General features: G+C 46.9%; 1 protein-coding gene across 1 annotated transcript in view; it reads right to left on the reverse strand.

Moving 5' to 3' along the window:
* Positions 1 to 492: 492 nt before the first annotated feature.
* Positions 493 to 16798, reverse strand: part of LOC126521969 (uncharacterized) — a 26238-nt gene continuing 9932 nt past the window's right edge. Inside the window, exons 3-10 of the mRNA XM_050170730.3 lie at positions 15854 to 15985; positions 14820 to 14966; positions 11059 to 11187; positions 9213 to 9323; positions 7919 to 8065; positions 7100 to 7288; positions 3678 to 3845; positions 493 to 713 (exon numbers count right to left, since the gene is read on the reverse strand). Of these exons, the coding sequence (XP_050026687.2) occupies positions 574 to 713; positions 3678 to 3845; positions 7100 to 7288; positions 7919 to 8065; positions 9213 to 9323; positions 11059 to 11187; positions 14820 to 14966; positions 15854 to 15985 (1163 nt within the window). The 3' untranslated portion in view covers positions 493 to 573. The remainder of the gene's footprint in view (positions 714 to 3677; positions 3846 to 7099; positions 7289 to 7918; positions 8066 to 9212; positions 9324 to 11058; positions 11188 to 14819; positions 14967 to 15853; positions 15986 to 16798) is intronic.

Here is a 16798-nt window from a genome sequence, read left to right on the forward strand (position 1 = left end):
GCGCTGTGTACTGCACGTAATCTGTGCTGGGGTTCTTGCGGGCGTATACGCTATATTAGGGATGTGTGTTGAACGCTATATGGTACGTACGATAAGCCTCGAGATGGGAAACAGGGCGTCGCTCCATTCGAAGGGAGAGGCGCCCGCTTCGAACCTTTCGAGCCGTCATTTGTGCTCCTGCTCGGTTCTTGAGTTTGCTATATACTTAGGCCTGTTAGCTTTGCCTTGACGCTTCGAAGGTGAGGTATCGGCGACAACTCGACGCTGCTTTCGACATCCGTTCTCAGTTATAGACGTTACAGGGACCGTGCAGCTAGACACAGTGATCAGGAGCCACTGGGGGCGAGAATTGTATCGGAGGTATGCGACGAGAACTCCGGCGCAAAAGTGCCAGGGGTAGAGTGCGCCACCATCGAGCCTCCATCTTCCTATGAACTTGCGTGTCGTTTAGCCATAAAAGGGCTTTTGAGTTGAAGGCAAAGTATACTCGTGTCGTTGGTACCTGCGAAAGGCCTTTATTAATTGCGTTACGTCGCCCGTGGGCACGGAACGCGGTTAGAAAAAAAGAAGCGCTCAATTGTGGTGTCTTTCGCCAGGCTTGGAATGATGAGTATGTCCGTGCTTCGAATGGTGCTCCGCTTGATGATGAAGAGGCTGGGGATGATTGTGGGGATGCCTTCCGAAGCTCGTCCTAACTTCTTCCGGCACCGCTCCTGTAGCGTACACATCAGGAAAAAAATATGTAAGGCGCATTGTGCAGTGACCACGCTACAATATAGCATATAGCATCTGCTTCAAATGGAATAAGCCAAAAGCTTTTATACAGCGCTGCGGATACAACACTCTGTTCATTTCTTTTTTTCGGCTACGCCCTACCAGCTGTGACGAACGTCAGTAAAGTTGTGATAACAATTCATTTTTATTAATATGTAGGTAAAGCTTATTGTGTAAGTATTATTCAATGATTTAGTTAATCAGTGATTATCACGCATTTACTTACGTCTGCCGCCGCTAGTAACGCGACGCTCCCTCTTCAAAAATAAATAAATAAATAAATAAATAAATAAATAAATACTAGTTTGACTGCACTGTCTTTAAAGTGTTTGCTTCTGCGCACTCGAGCGTTAAACTTACACTTATTGCTGCCTGCGTTCCTTCTCTCTCATCTATGCTGCGTGTTATCTGGCACTATTTTCAAGTGAAAGAATTCGTAACGTTAAAACACGGAGCGATACATGCAGTTGATCTGAACGTGGCCGTGGTGCTTGTTCGTGTGACCACCATGTGCTGCCGCGTGTGCGTACCAATTTTGGCAAGTGTCCCCCCCGCATGCATAGACGAGAAAAAAGGCCTCCTCACCTTATTCTTTCTCTCCTTCTTTAGCTTACTTCATTTATTTTACCGGGCATTTTAGGGAAACGAACGCTATATAGAAAGATTTAGCGAGTCAAAACTAATAGAGCATGCTTTCAAAACTCTGTACGCACTCCTACGGCGCGAAAAGCTGCAATATTAGACGACATAATAAGCCCTTATTTCAATTTTTGAATTTTACGACCGTCCCTCTGCGCTTATGACATAAGCTTGACGTCAGAAATATTACGGAGTATTTCTTTTTTGTATTTAGGATAGTTTCGTGCAATATGTTTCGTAAAGTAGTCGTGTTGAGTTTGCCTTCTTTCACCTCAAATGTTATTCTTATTGTTATAAACAACTAATTAGCCCTGAGCATATGAGGCCGAATCGGTCATTGTGAGATGGTGCGACAACATCGAGGTGACATTGCCAGCCGTCTCACATCTTGTCATCCTTTCTAATTTACCAAGCTTCAGCTCACGGCAGGTCTGCCGTATCCTGTATTACAAAGATGCTGTTTACCAGCTTTTTATAATTGCGAAATTTTAGACAGTGTTCATTTAAATTTAGGATCCAAGGTTGCCAGAAGCCAGCAAGAACGTATGTGACAGACAGTAGCTAACCTTTTCAGCAAGCACTAAGGAGTTTCTTTAGGTGCGTAGACCTAAGCATCCCGTTGTGAGGCTTATACATGCTTCAAAAGGGTTGGCGGCTGGACAAGTTGGTATATGAATAATAGAGCGCTATCACTCGTTTTCGGGAGTGTCGCGATTACACTCGCCAGCGCACTTGCAGAGATTGTGAGTGCTAGAAAGGGTCCGTATACTGACGAAAAAGCTCTTACGCTAGAACTGTTTGCAAGACCAGATGTCCTTCGATCGTCATGTTGGGCGTATTAAAGAAGGAGTGCACCCGGTCAATGGCAAACAGTGCTTGCGAACTAAAAGCTTCGCGAATTCGACCCCTTATTTGCGGAATGCAGCTGTTTTCTCAAGTCAGAGAAGATTCGGGGCGGGGGGTAGGATTATAGAGGGACGTCCTAACAGTAGGAGGGGAGAAGTGTGCGTTAGCCGCCCTTCACTAAATCTTTCAAGCAACGAAGATGTGTATTTATGTTTCACATGCTATACAAGAACGTGAATCATGGTGTTTTTGTTCGACCCGCATCTTTGAGCATCGTGTACAACATAACGCTCTGTATGTTTATTCAGCGCTTTTTCTTTGAAATAAGCTTAGTCGTACTAAAAAATTTTTAAAACCCTTTGGGACTTGTGTTATTCTCAAACTAAAATTATCTATGTTGCGTGCATTGTTTGTTTGTTTGTTTGTTTGTTTGTTTGTTTGTTTGTTTGTTTGTTATAGACGCCGATTCAATCGTATCGGGATAGGCTAAGTCACAAAGGGTGCGAATTTTTCTTCGTGAGCAAGTTTCTGCTATTTTATCCCTTTCTTCCCATGTGTGCCGTTTTATCGTGCAGTTCGTACCAATGCGTGGTGCATGCTTTTTTGGCATACCTACACTTACTTTATTTTACGTAGCTTTACACCTATAATCAGACGACATATAGCTTTAACATGCCATATATGACTTTTTGCGTTTCTTTAGCGGTGTTTGCATGTCAGGAAAGTGGCTACGACACTTCGTTGATTTTCCACTACCAAGGCAATGTCATAGTGTCCTACAATAATTATTATAGGGTACTGTGACGCTGGTGTCTACGGGAGATGCAAGCACGGTGGTTTAGCTAGGGGGGCTATTCTGGAAATTGCCGAATTCCGCCACATTGTCGAATTTTCGGTCTGGTGAGCTCTGATTGGCCCAGAGGCCAGCTACGGCTTCTTTGATTGGCTCAATATGTCGCTATTGCAGTTTGACAATATGTCGGTATTGTACATTGTCCAGAATGGTACCCCGGTATGGTGGCTAGATAACCTCGGCATGGGAATGACGGTTAGTACATGAAATTTCCTAATGCTCGTCCTCCTGGCTACAAATGGCTTTGTGACTTCACAATTTGGTCAATTTCCTCCAAATTGTTGCGCTACAAACGCAACAACTCGCAGTGATAATGCGCGTGAGCAAAGAATTGTTGCCTTCTGCGTTAAGTAAAAAAAAAATACGATCACTTCGAAATTGAGGCCAATGAAGGCGGACAAAGCGTCGTAAACAAAGCCGCAAGAACGTTTCAAGCCACAAGCACGGAAATGCAGACAACTCCATGTATTAACCGCCATTCGCACAGTTGTAGAATGAACGCAGCGCCAGGGTTCCCTCTCGCAATCATAGTATAGGAAACTCTGCGGGTATAGCATATACACACCGTGAATGCCTCGAGCGTGCTCGACGCGGCCGAGGAGTTCTTGCAGCTCGAGGCTGCGGTGCTGCAGTCGCAGCAGGGTGTCCCGGAAGTCGTCGAAGTCGGCCACCATCCGGTGCAGCGTGTGCTCCGAACAGAACGACGCGAACACGTCGGCAAGCTTCTCCCGGCCTGCGCAAGACGACCATGGGCGCCAGGAAATGGGGCCATCATTTGCGGCGCGCCGTTTTGCGAAGAAACGCGTTACGAATACGGACTCAGTCTAAGAGACTTTCGAGATTCCAGCTCCTCTCAGTGCTTTTAGGAGAGCAGCTTGGTTTCTCAAATGACGCTAGTGGGAAAGCAGCCAAGGGTTGCCGGTGAACGAATCCCGCGAGGTTCAACAGAGCTAAAGGGTGTCCGAAAAGTAAATGTGTATTGAGAAAATAAACAAAGAATTATGATAATGATTGTGAATGGCATCGCTGTTTCACGCGCGATATCTTGCAGCAAGAACTGTAGTTCGTCCGGTAACGTCCTTGGATTGCTCTCAAAGGACCGGGTGCAAGAAAACGCGTCATCACACACTGCGGGGGCTATATATATAGAGGCATCCATTACCCAGCACATTGTGCAGTTAAATAACTCTGGCAACTCCACCGAGTATTTAACGATACGTTGCGTCACTTGCAGACATGTCTTCAAGCCGGTGGTGAACATTTCCATCATCTCCTGTAGTGATCACTGAATCCCAGTACGTAAAACTTCAAATTTTAAGACCATCATTTCCACTACACAGTTACTCTTCTTAGGTCCAGCATAGGTTGGGCTTGTTTGATAACTGCGGTCAACGCAAGCGTGCCAAAATATGAGGTGAGGGCGCCGTGTAGCAGCACGACCAAAACAGGCTCTGGTTGGTTTACTTTCAGGGTAGGCTGTCGCAAATATTGAGCGAAACTAGAGTGATTGACGGCTTTCGAAGTTGCGCGGAGAACTATATTTACGGCGAACTGAGCCTTCGTAAGGTGAGAAAAATCACGCAAGTATGGGAGACGCTTGACACCGCCACCTTGCCGTTCACTGTGAAAATACGGTACAGTCTTTCGCACCGCTTAATGTCACGTCCGAAATCGAAACATTGCAGCAATTAACTGCGAATAGATAAGTTAATCACGTTGCATTTCAGCAGAAATAAATTTTTTATCGATTCTATACTGGATATTCGCAACGTAAAATATCATGACGTCTTAATTTTCCTCGCCGCTCTCTTGGCGCTGTTTACAGTGGCGTGCTGCCCCTTTCTCGGAAGCTTCCTGGCTCGAAGCATGAAGCAATCACCAGCAGAGCGTGAGCTCCGAGATTGCCGGCGCATCGTAGTTTTCCTACGTTCATCGCCCGTTCACAGCCCGTTCATGGCGGACATTTTGATTTGCTGAAGAAGTGTGCAGCCCCCCGAGTCATGATTTTTCCTGCATCTAAAATCATCAGACGTCGACATAAATGAAACGTTGTGATGTTTATAGAATGGTAATCGAACAACCCATATGTATTCAGTATGTCTCTTTTACTGTCCTCTAAAACAACGTTTCTTTTGAAGACATCGAAGTTCAGCCCATGCGCTGCCACCAAGCAGAAAAGAAAGCGCTGCTATTGCTTCCGCGATCCAGCACAAGCTCTCGAGTCTAAGAATGAGACCTAGGGCCCTATAACGTAAAACTATTCCAATATATTTCTATTCCAATCTCCTGACGTCAAATTTGCGTAACCGCCAACGCAAGCACCGGGCGGTCACCCGCAGGGTTGTCTGAACAGACCAATCAAACGCTCTCCTCGTTCATAGGAGGTCACTTTTGTTTGCTTGAAAAACGAATAACATTGCCTACACTGAGCGGCTTGTCGTATCTAATTGGCTGACAAGAGGCGAGGAGAACGCTCAAGTGGAGAGGGATTCGATGGGGCCGAGCCACTGCACTGAAAGTCGATAATCGGACGAAGAGGGTGGTGCCGGCGTCTACGATTGGTCGGCTTTCCCTTACTTAGCTTGCGGTGGCTGGTCGAAAATCACGGTGGCATGCAACGGAAGCTCAAGAATGACGCTAAAACGGACCCTCAGCAAAGGAGAGTTGGTAGAATGAGGGGGTAAACGTGCCGAAAGTGCTCGAAAACGTTACACGGCCACGCAAAAAGCTTTATTATACGCAAATACACCCATGCTCTGCGGCAGGTGCGAGTAGCCAGCGTCTGAGCGATCGGCGGCAGCCATCTTCTATTCCTTTCGGAACGGGGCAGCCTGCGGCTATTCCGAAGAAAATTCAGTTTTGTTCGGCATATTAATGCATCTTTATCGCGTGCACGTCACTTTGACGCGGTGAGTTCTTGCGGTTTTGTGACGTCGCGTGAGAGGCAAGTGAAGTGGGTGCAGCCCGAAAACTTTTTACCAATAGCCGAGGGCTAATGGCGAAAAGGGGTCGAATCAGAAATAACTGTTTTTCTTTTTTCTGTCAAATCATGAATAATCAGTGTGTACACATCATATCAGATGGGGAGGTATCGCGGTTTTCGTGACGTCGCGTGACAGACAGGTGAAGTGGGGGTGGTCGAAAAAAGTTTTTGACCAATCGTGGAGGGCTGATAGCAGAATTGGAATAGAAAAGTTTGGAATAGTTTTACGTTATAGCGCCCCTAGTTTGAAACTGAGTACGTACTGTACGCACTGAGCCTCATTCTATGAATGAGGCTCAGTGAGTACTCGGTTCGCAAGCTACTTTCAAGGGAAACTTTTTTATGGGGTTTTACGTGCCAAAAACACTTTCTGATTATGAGGCACGCCGTAGTGGGGTACTCCGGAAATTTCGACCACCTGGGATTCTTTAACGTGCACCTAAATATAAATACACAGGTGTTTTCGCATTTCGCCCCGTGGCCGAGATTCGATCCCGCGACCTCGAATTTTAGCAGTCCAACACTTCAAGGGAAATTCATATATGCAATCCGCCAACCTCGCCAGGCCTAGCGTACCATCAACTCACCAATACTAGAGAGAACAGTACAGTTCACTTAATTTATGCTGGTCCCACCTTCAAATTTATTCATCCCTAATTTTTTTCCATGCTAGAATCGGCACCGCGGCAACTCAAAAAGAAAATATCCGATATAAAGGAAGGCAGATAAGCTCACCAGGGCCGATCCCTGTTGTCTATACTACACTGGGGAGGGGGAAGATGGGATAAAAAGGTAATAAAAGAGGGAAAAAGGAAATACGAGTTCATCCAGACTGGAGGTGGACGCGAACTGCAATGTCTGGCGTTAATGCTAGTGGCGGTTATTCTAAGCGGTCAACTTCGAGCGAGATCGTGGGACCACGGTCGGGCGCATCGCAGCGGCAGGAATCAACAAGAGCGGTGCTTCCCGAACGTATGACGTATAAGGATGCAAAGAACTCTTACGGATGTTCGGGGCGCAGAGGCACTGCTGGCACTTGCTGGCATTGGTGAAGTACGGCTGGCAGCCTCCTCCGCACACCATGTCGGGGCACACATCCGGGCACTCGCATACCAGGCAGCCGTGCTCGGCCTGACGGTACTTGCAGTACGGCTCGCACACCGGGACCACGCACTGAACGGCCGTGTGCACGGCTGCGTAACGCGTGCGCGTGGTAAACAAGTGTATACAGCCGCTGTACGATCAAGTGCGCCGTGCCAAGGCCACTTGCGCTATACTATGGTAGCCAGTTCTTAGCTGAAAGCGACTTTAGCCGTCGCGTGATGGAGAGTTTTCTGCTCATTATTACATAGCTAGAATGCCCATTGTGCTTTTCTCTCACGTTTTGTTTGTACCATGTCTCATAGAATGATTAACAGTTGGTGAAGAAAAGGAGCTTTAATCTGGAGCGTAGGTTTAGGCATTCCTTCATTTTAATGCTCTTCAACTCATGCTTCCGTCTTCCTGTGCATCATTTCTGTCCTTTTGGCTTAAGAGATGGTGTACACCTGCAACGTTAGAACAAGGGGGTCTCTGATGAAGGTGGTCATCAGCTGGCGCTGATTTCTTGACTAAGAATGATGCGCACAAATAGAATGAAGGGCATGCGCAATGTTTTCCATGACGTCGGCAACGCTACATGCTCATGTCTGTGAACCGAACACCTTTCTTGGGAAATGTGTGCCTGTGTCCCACGTGCTACTTCCTCTTGTCTCGCGCATTTCGTCTGGTTTCACCTCGTATATTGGAGGTGCCTCGTTAGACGCATCGTTACGTGAACTCACGAAGCGCTGGTCTAGGCTCCGTGCCGTTCACGTGGGTCGCCGTGTGGTTGGCATGCTTGTGACCGTTCTTGTGTCCGTCCTTGTGGCCGGCCTTGGTGTGGTCCCTTCTGTTTCGGGGAGTTCGCTTCTCGTTGCTCTCTTGGCTGTCTGCGTGGATGGCGAAAAAGTGCCACATCATTATCTCGAAACAACGAAAGTTCGCCAGAGGCAAATACTATAACTGACCATAACTATAAATGACTATAACTTTTTTTAGCAGAACGTTCCCTGTTCTCCGTTCTGCTTGAGCTCACTTCACTAGCTCAGTCACACTGGAGTGCTGGCGTAAAATTCAGAGCACGTATTCACGAGAAAGTCCTCGCACTAGAGAACTCTTCCCAATAGCGAATGCCAGCCAGTCGTGATGCCTATCACATTAATAACGATGGCACACGGCACTCACGAACAAAAACTAGCTTCGCGAATTCGTCATCTGTTTTATCTGAGCCTTTGGAGCGTACATCAGGTGTGCAGCGCTGGCGTGTAATAAGGTCCCTATAGATAAGAAGTTTCAAGGTAGCGCCATTCTTTCATCTTGCCGCCATTTTCTTGATCCTCACGCTCTCCCGCCATTGACCGTGCGTGATTGACTTAGTGTGGTCATGTGGCATTTCGGCTTGTTAGCGGTGGTGGTAAATGAAATTTTTTTAATGTTCCAGAATTTTTTTTTCTCGCTTAGCATGCTTAACGCCAGCATACGGGGGAATAAGGATTTACTGCACAGAATACAGTTTCAAAACCAGTATTGACAATAAACGTAGTACGACACAAACTATGAAGCTATTTGTTTTTCCATACGTGTCGAGAATTTCGAAACCTTTGGAAGGAGAGCGGGAAAGGAAAGATGGCTCTGCCTTGATACCTATCTAGCGGCCTTATAACGTGCAGTCGCTTAGGGCACGACATAGCGGAAATAACTAAATAAATAACTAAATAAATATATATATATGGTAATCTTAAATTTCTCTACCTGGGGTTCTTTAACGTTTCCCCAATGCACGGGACACGGGCCTTTTTGAATTTCGTCCACATCGAAATGCGGACGCCGAGGCCGGGATTTGATCCCGCGACCTCGTGCTTAGCAGGGCAACACCATAGCCTTTAAGCAACCACGGCAAGTAGATGTGTAGTTTCCAACACCGCTTATAGACAAAGTGCGATCGAATGATGCGAGGCTCTAAAAGGGCATTATCAAACCGTTTTCACATGCCTCAGTAATAACATCAACATATGGTGGTATTGCGGGGTTTCTTACTGGACTCGTGGCTTTCCTCCGAGCTCTCCTTGCTATGTGAACTATTCCTTTTGTTGACGACGTGCGCCTTGGAAGCTTTCGTCTTGTTCCCCTTCTTCTTGTGCCCCGACTCTGCGCGAAGAAATATAAAAAAAAGGTAGTTCGTTGCTGGGCCTCGACAAAAAGTCCCTCACTTATCGGCCTTGTTCTGCAGAAACCGTAGACTTGCTTAACGCTGAGCAAAGAGAGAGAGAAAGAGAGAGAGAGAGTTTAATTATATCTGGAGAGGTTAGCAGCGTTAAGCTTGGCATGCGCAACTGCAGGCGAGATGGTGAGGGATAATAGAAAGTGAGAGAAAAAAAAACACACAAACGTTAATACGTACACGCTCGCGAAATGCAATGCCACAAAAAGCTATTTGCAGAGTCTCATTGATGCCTGTATACCGCATGAATGCTACAAGCGCCTTAGTGGGGCGCTCTTCAGAGCCAGGATGCTGGCTCCGAGAGCCTCCTGCAGCTCAAGTCGCTTGTCGTATCGCACGTTTAGAGCATTCCTCAACACAGCCCTAGATGCTGTAAGGCGTCTGCAAACACAAGTTAAATGGCCTAAGTTCTTGTCAAGAGCACAGGCGGAGCATAATGGCGAGCGCTAAGTAGACAGATTTTCATGAACTGCTCGCTTAATGAAAGGCCCATTTTAGATTCATTGGCCTATCAACGTGCCTGTTTCTACACTCGCGCGAAGGACGCTTTCAGTGTCGGTACAGTGACGATTCTCCAGGTGCAGCAACTACTGACAGCGAGCCCTAGTATGTCGTCATTGTTGTCGCTTACTATATGACGAAAACGACAGGGTATAGCAAAAAGGCCAATCGGTATACTTTCTACGTTCTTGGTGTCTTTCGTTGAAACATTTCTCTCGATTTCACGTGGAACAATAAATATCTGGGAGCTTATTCCGCAACCAAGCTATAGCTGGGCGGGCCTGTCCAAAAATATAAAAAGGAGAGAAATGGTTGATGCTGTATCTACTCATGCGACTGGGACTGATTACAAAAGCAGCTCCTTTACGAAGACTCGTCGTTCTGCTTTGAAGACACTCTAAGCACCTTCGCGAACTGGCATACGGGAAGTCAAAACGCGTGCAGATTGTGAGTGCTTTATTCCGATCCCTGGATACCTTGATCCACTGCAATTTCGAAGAAAACAGGAAACTCTCAACGATGACATTACTTCCGTAAACACAAACTAGACCAGCTAGCCTTGCTACAGAGACGTAGTTACTGAGGAAGAGCTCATGCTTGCAGTGATTAAGTAGCGTATCTGTGACCTGTCCGGCGCTCGCAATTAAGATATGCGTGAGTGCGGATGCTATAGTCTGCGCATGAATCGCTCGCTAAAGATTGGAGTCCATGCTATTTAATGTGCCACTCATTGAACGGGAAGGTTTCCAGTTCTCGCGGCCCCTTTGGCTTTCTTCTTCGCTTGACTCAATTGTGTGACTCCGTCTCAAAGATCGGCCGTCCACTGAAACTAACCTTTACATGTATCAACCGTATATCCAGCTCCTGTGAGCGGGAAAAAGGCCAATATTTGCTTCACACGCGCCGCAACTTATTGTATGCATTGTTTTCTTAGTTGACCACAGCTAACGTGACAATTTTTAAGTAGCCCAAGTTTGAACTGACAACTGCTTGGACTTTTGAGTAAAGGCGTCTATAGCTTACATCGCGAATGACACAAGGGAAGTTCCGCGGAGCCCTGCATTCCGTCAAACATGAAGGAATCAGTCGTAAGCGTGCCTATAACTTGGTGTCGTGCTGACATGCACGGGAGAGGTCAGGCAAAATCAAAGAGCACGCCACCTGGTGTGCAGACACAGCTGGGGCACTCGTGGTCTCCTGGCACCAGCTTGCAGCCCTTGCTCTCACACTTGGGAGTGACACACTCTGGCTTGGGAGGGTGCTGCTCCCCGGGCTTGCCGCTGGTTGCAACTGCCCCGGAATCACGCACAATGTTTGATGAAATTCTTTGCGTTGCACTGGCCACCAAGATTGCAACACGACTATAGCGTATGTCAGGCACACGTGAAATGAGCACATGCAGCATGTGGCAGCGGTAAATAATAATAGAACACACGCATTTCTCGCTGGCAAGGAAAAGGAAAGAAAACTTACGCAAACGGGCAAAAACTAGGCCGTACAAGTGTAAGCTGAGTATGGTCGTTGGCATTAATTCATGTTCCGAGTATCCGGAAAAGTATGTTGTTCCTCAGAAACTATATCGCCGACGTGTGGCTTATACACCTTGTCACGGTATTTTTTCGCGGGGAAGGGATGATGTGATTCGCTAACAAAAATAAATGGTTGCAGGCGTCAGGGTCATCCGGTTTTCCTGTTCCAAATGTTGGTTCTTCGTTTAGCTCAATGCACCAAGAAGGACGTCATGCTTTTGTTAAAACTTTAAAGAAATCGTTAGACCGTGGTTAGATAAATTATTCGGAAACGCGGCAGTAAATTTAAGATTATATGTCGAACGTTGACGTGTCCACGCATTATAAATCAGCGCGTTTGCACAACCAGTGGCTCGTGTGGCCCGAAAAAAAAAAAACAGTTTTGAGTTCTCTGCTCCCCGTTTCATATTGTAAGGGTTTCAATTAAATGCGCTCGTGGTGGAACGTTGGGCCAGTTGCCAAGACCATTTTTTTTAATGCGGCGATCGTTAGAGAAGCAACGCGGCGATGTCTATGGGAATGGTACGCTGCTGAAACGAAAATAACAAAGTTTGAATTGAAATGAATTCTTGGTGTTTTACGTTCCAGAACCACGATCTGATTATGAGGCACGCCGCAGTGGGGGGCTCCGAATTAATTTTGACAATACGGGCTTCTTTAACGTTCACCCAGTGCACAGTACACGGACGTCCTTGAATTTCGCCGCCATTGAAATCAGGCCACCACGGCCTAACCGCTAAGCCATCACGGTGGGCAAGGATAAAGGTATCCACGGCCCGAACAAAAGGTAGCTGCGTACGTGTTTTGTTGTTTATGAACCGAATGCCTCAGCGAATAACTTTGCCCACGCCGAGATCTGCCTAATTCGCAATTTCGGGCTGGAAATATGAGCGTTGTGTAATGTAGCAACAACAAGCCTCAGAAAGTTAACTTCACTTGTGCACTACGGAACACATCCTACAACTTGCATACGTACAGCAATAAGACTTGTTTGATGGTCACATTTAGATTACTCATAAGTTATATGTGAATTGTCGCTAAAACAAAGTGGTACCATTCACCCTCGTACACGAAGGTGCTTGCTACGAATGCCGGCGTTCGTGAAACTCTCACTTACATTATAGCAATACATTCAATTACAACGTAGAACTGGTGTACGACGCGAGATACACATATCTCGTTGGGATTCCTAGTACCGATAGAATGCAAAATCGCGCTGAATTGATAATTCACTCGTCGTCCTACAGCACAAGTGAGCAACAGCTAATGTAGGAGCATATCAGACATACGAACTGACCAGATGGTTGTGGTGGCGAATGCAATCGAAATCCGCCACTCAGTAGGGCGGCCACTACCGCTTGTTGTGATCAGAGCTGGACGCTCTTTTCTTTCTTTTTTTTTTCGGTGCCCCTGAGTTGCTTTTGGAATTCTCGCAGTTCTTGCATTTCTTTTATTTTTTTCTCATGAGAGATTCTCGGCTGAATATGGTAATGTAATGTGTTCCTGCCATTCTAAGTGAATTCTCTCAGTGGCTCATTGTGTGATACAAAGGCACTCTGATTAGCATTAATTTGCATTCACACCTCCCGCCCTGAAAGACATCGAAATCTAAATACAGAAGATGTCGCTGCCTGGAGTAGGATCCAGACAGGCACTTACACGAACCTACACATACTACAGTACATCTCATACACCCCACAGCCTACAGGGACGAATGCCCGTTGTGCGGCACCACACCAATACTATATCACATTACGTGGGAGTGCACGCTACACAACATATAACTCCACGACATTGGACTCCACGAGGGAGCAATGGGAGGCACTGCTGTCCCTTCGGCCCTCGATGACCAGCTCAAGCTGATACAGAGAGCCGAGAAGATTGCAAGAGCCAGCGGAGTCCTGGACTAGGAGTCCCGATCATTAGCGATTATTCTGATTATTCGTTCAATAAAGTTTATCTATCCTATCCTATGCGCCCAGAACCGGCACAATCGCCAATACTTGTAGCGCAAATTTGGTGACGTGCTAATCGATGGCAGCAATCGGTACTGGCAATTTTTGCCAATTTTTTGAACGAATCGAGCGATCTTAAAGCATCTACATGAGTATTCCAAGAACACAACGTTCTTTTTTTTTTTGTACTTGATGATAAATTTGGTGTTTTGTGGCGCGAGGGCCAAGTACGGCCAACGAGCGCCAGGATTTTTGTACATTACGTGAGGAAGGTGTTATTTCTATTGCGCAGATGAAACATTCTGCTTGATCTGGCCTAAGTTTTAACATGCAGTTGAACTGATTCTGGCTGCTTTTGAAAGAGCTGCCAGGTTGCTAACCTAAGCAAATGTCGACTGTAGCCCTCTGCGTGTAAGGTAAGCCGAAAAACCGAAGCAAAGGAGCCCTTATCGTAAAGTTTTGTTCAAGGAATGTTTGCGCGTTATCTTGCACGAACGTTCCACTGTAACTGAGGTTCAACCAAGGGTCATGCTAAAGGCAGTTCACCGTTGTGAGCTGCCGCCATGTACCTTTCCCTGAGTGGGCAGAAAGGATCACTTTTTCTCTTATTCGTATAGAGCAAAAAGAAAAAAAAAGAAAGAAAGAAGGAAAGAAAGAAAGAAAGAAAGAAAGAAAGAAAGAGAACACTGAATTTTCGGAATGTTCAGACTAGCACTGTAGGTTGGGAAAGATGACTCGCATATCGATTTTTCTTCACCCAATCTTTTATAGAATATTGAATCTGTGTTCTTAAAACAAGTCCGGAATCACTTATTTGCTATACAATAGAAAGTTCGTTCGAACTTCCCATGGGTTTTCATTCGACTGCTTCACGCCACGAAAAAAAAAAGAAAGAAAAGAGAGAGATCACTTGCAATCTCAATGGCGACTTGTCCGCGGTGTATCTTTGTATTCGTATTGTCCCATCCTTAAGGAAATGCATGCATAAGTAAAATTTATTCATTTAATTCACTGACCATTCCGAGCTTAGCTGAAGTGTTCATAAACCAGTGCATGCATAAAAACAGCATATCGGAGTGTCGGAGGGTTAAATAAGACGTTAATTAAAGTACCAGCGTGTCAACAAACGAATCCGCCGAATACTTCTGCGAGGAAGCCAGTGACCAAGCGGGAGACTAAATTGCACCACACCAAAGGCCCGGTGACACCGTGGTGAAGGACGCGCAAGACTTCTCGCCACTCAGGCTTTTTTATTTGCACATAAATGCAAGCGCATGCGCGTTATAAAGCAATACGCCATGATTGAACAAAAATCAGGTTCGGGTGTCCTCATCGCGCAATAATTGCCTGAATATACACGCACTACAGACATGCGCGGTGAGGATAGCCGTATAGTGTCGAGAATTTGCACGGCAGTGCGGATGGCGTGTTCACTCACGAAGGTGCTGGACGGCGCCGTCCTGGTGGCGGACTTGCTCCTGGAAATGGAGCACGTGCCTGGCGAGAGGGTCAGCCTGCCGAAACACCATGTTGAGCAGCGCGCGGGGACAGTGTCGCTCCCCGTACTTCACCAGGGTCTGCTTGGCTGCAAAAGTGGACGTTTGCGACGCACGAAGCCAGGTCATATCTCATGCCGCGGGGATGGCGCTTTCCTGAAGGCTGTAAGCCCGGATGATCGAGTCTGCTTTGCAGATGTGACCGCCGCGACGGAGTCGAAAGTACGACCGCTTGCCCGACGACGGCACCGCTTAACCACCCGTGCCTAACGACTGGTTAATCATTGGGAAATTGGTGCTGTAACTTCGAGGTTTGCTGTCGCCACGCGCACGAACGGATGCAGGCGAGCATATACCACGACGCACCTGCTCGCGCGATAGCATTCTCCGTGTATACGTTGCGAGACGCTGTTGATTGATTGATTGATTGATTGATTGATTGATTGATTGATTGATTGATTGATTGATTGATTGATTGATTGATTGATTGATTGATTGATTGATTGATTGATTGACGTGTAACTGGTCATTGAACATACAAATGTTTCACTGATCATAATCGATATCGTAGCAGGCTGGCCGATAGCCGGAATCACTGCGGCCTCCGTATTTTCTCTAATGCGCACCAACACTAAAGTGCGGTGGGTTTATTTTTCTGTTTTCTTTTTTTTTTCAGGATGGTGGTTAGCCACGCTTGTTGGTATTACCGCATACTACTGCAAATAGCGCGAATACGGGACGAAGATTAAATGAACGCCGCACAACACGGACGCTGTGTCGTGTGTTGCCTTAATCTTGTTCCCGTGTTAGCGATGCTTGCAGTAGGATTTTTCAAACTTTCTTTTTCATTCATTCTCCATTAGAACGCGGCAACCGGGGCCAGACGCGAGCGTAGCGCCTGTTCCCTCGCGTCCCCATTCGTAGGAACCTTACATCACACTCTCAGTAGTATTTTGCCTTTTTTGCTCTCGCTTACCGGTGATGGCAGGGCACAGGCACCACTGGCAGCGATGAGTGGGCGTCGCCGTCTCCTTCTCGCACTCGGACGGGCACGTCAACTCGGGGCAGTGGCGCTTCTGGGGAGGCTGCACTCCCGACCTCGGGTCACCTGCGCCAACAGAGAGCAAACGGGGCGCTTTACTGTGTGTGGGAGCGCGCCCTGAATGCCGAGGGAAAAAAAAAAAATAACCTAACGCCCCTTGAAGACAACGAGGCGAAACCGCCACCGGCAGCTACAGCTCTTAAAGGCACCAGTGCCGGAGTCATTGCAATAGCGGGATATATATGTTTTGTAATAATTACGATAATTAGTGGTGTTCTATGGTGTTTTTGATGCACATAGACTGTTTTATTTTGTTTTAGAAAGCGTTCTATATGTTTGCCGTTTCTTTATATGTGCATTTGGTGCTGAAACCGCCAGCTTCGCTTTCGTGTGGCATGGCATGGCATGGCAAGAACTTTATTTTGGTCCAGAGAAACTAGGGACCGAGGGCACAAGCCCCCAGGCTAAGTCGGTGGCTCCGCCCACGTAGGCACCGGTAGGCCAAAGGCTTTCCCGTTGTCGTGAGCTCTCCGGACGGCCAGGAGTTGATCTTGGAGGACTTCGCTGGATATGCGCCGACTCCAGTCCTCCTCACTGTTGAGATCCGAAGCCCTTTGGTTGGGGCACAGCTAGAACATATGATCAAACAGATACGGAGTGTGTCCACAACTTTTACATTCCGCGGGAAAGTTCTGGTCAATTTTGTTAAGCACAAAAGGTGTGGGATAAGATTTAGTTTGAATCATTCTTAATGTGACTGCCTGAGCTCGGTTGAGCTTCCGATTGGGGGGAGGAAAAAACTTCCTGCCGCCCCTATAGTGTGAGGTGATCTCTTTCGTGCGGCATTTTTTTTTTTTTTCGTGTGTGCGTCACATAGAC

This window comes from Dermacentor andersoni, chromosome 6 (genome assembly GCF_023375885.2).
Source record: "Dermacentor andersoni chromosome 6, qqDerAnde1_hic_scaffold, whole genome shotgun sequence".
Taxonomy (NCBI): Eukaryota; Metazoa; Arthropoda; class Arachnida; order Ixodida; family Ixodidae; genus Dermacentor; species Dermacentor andersoni.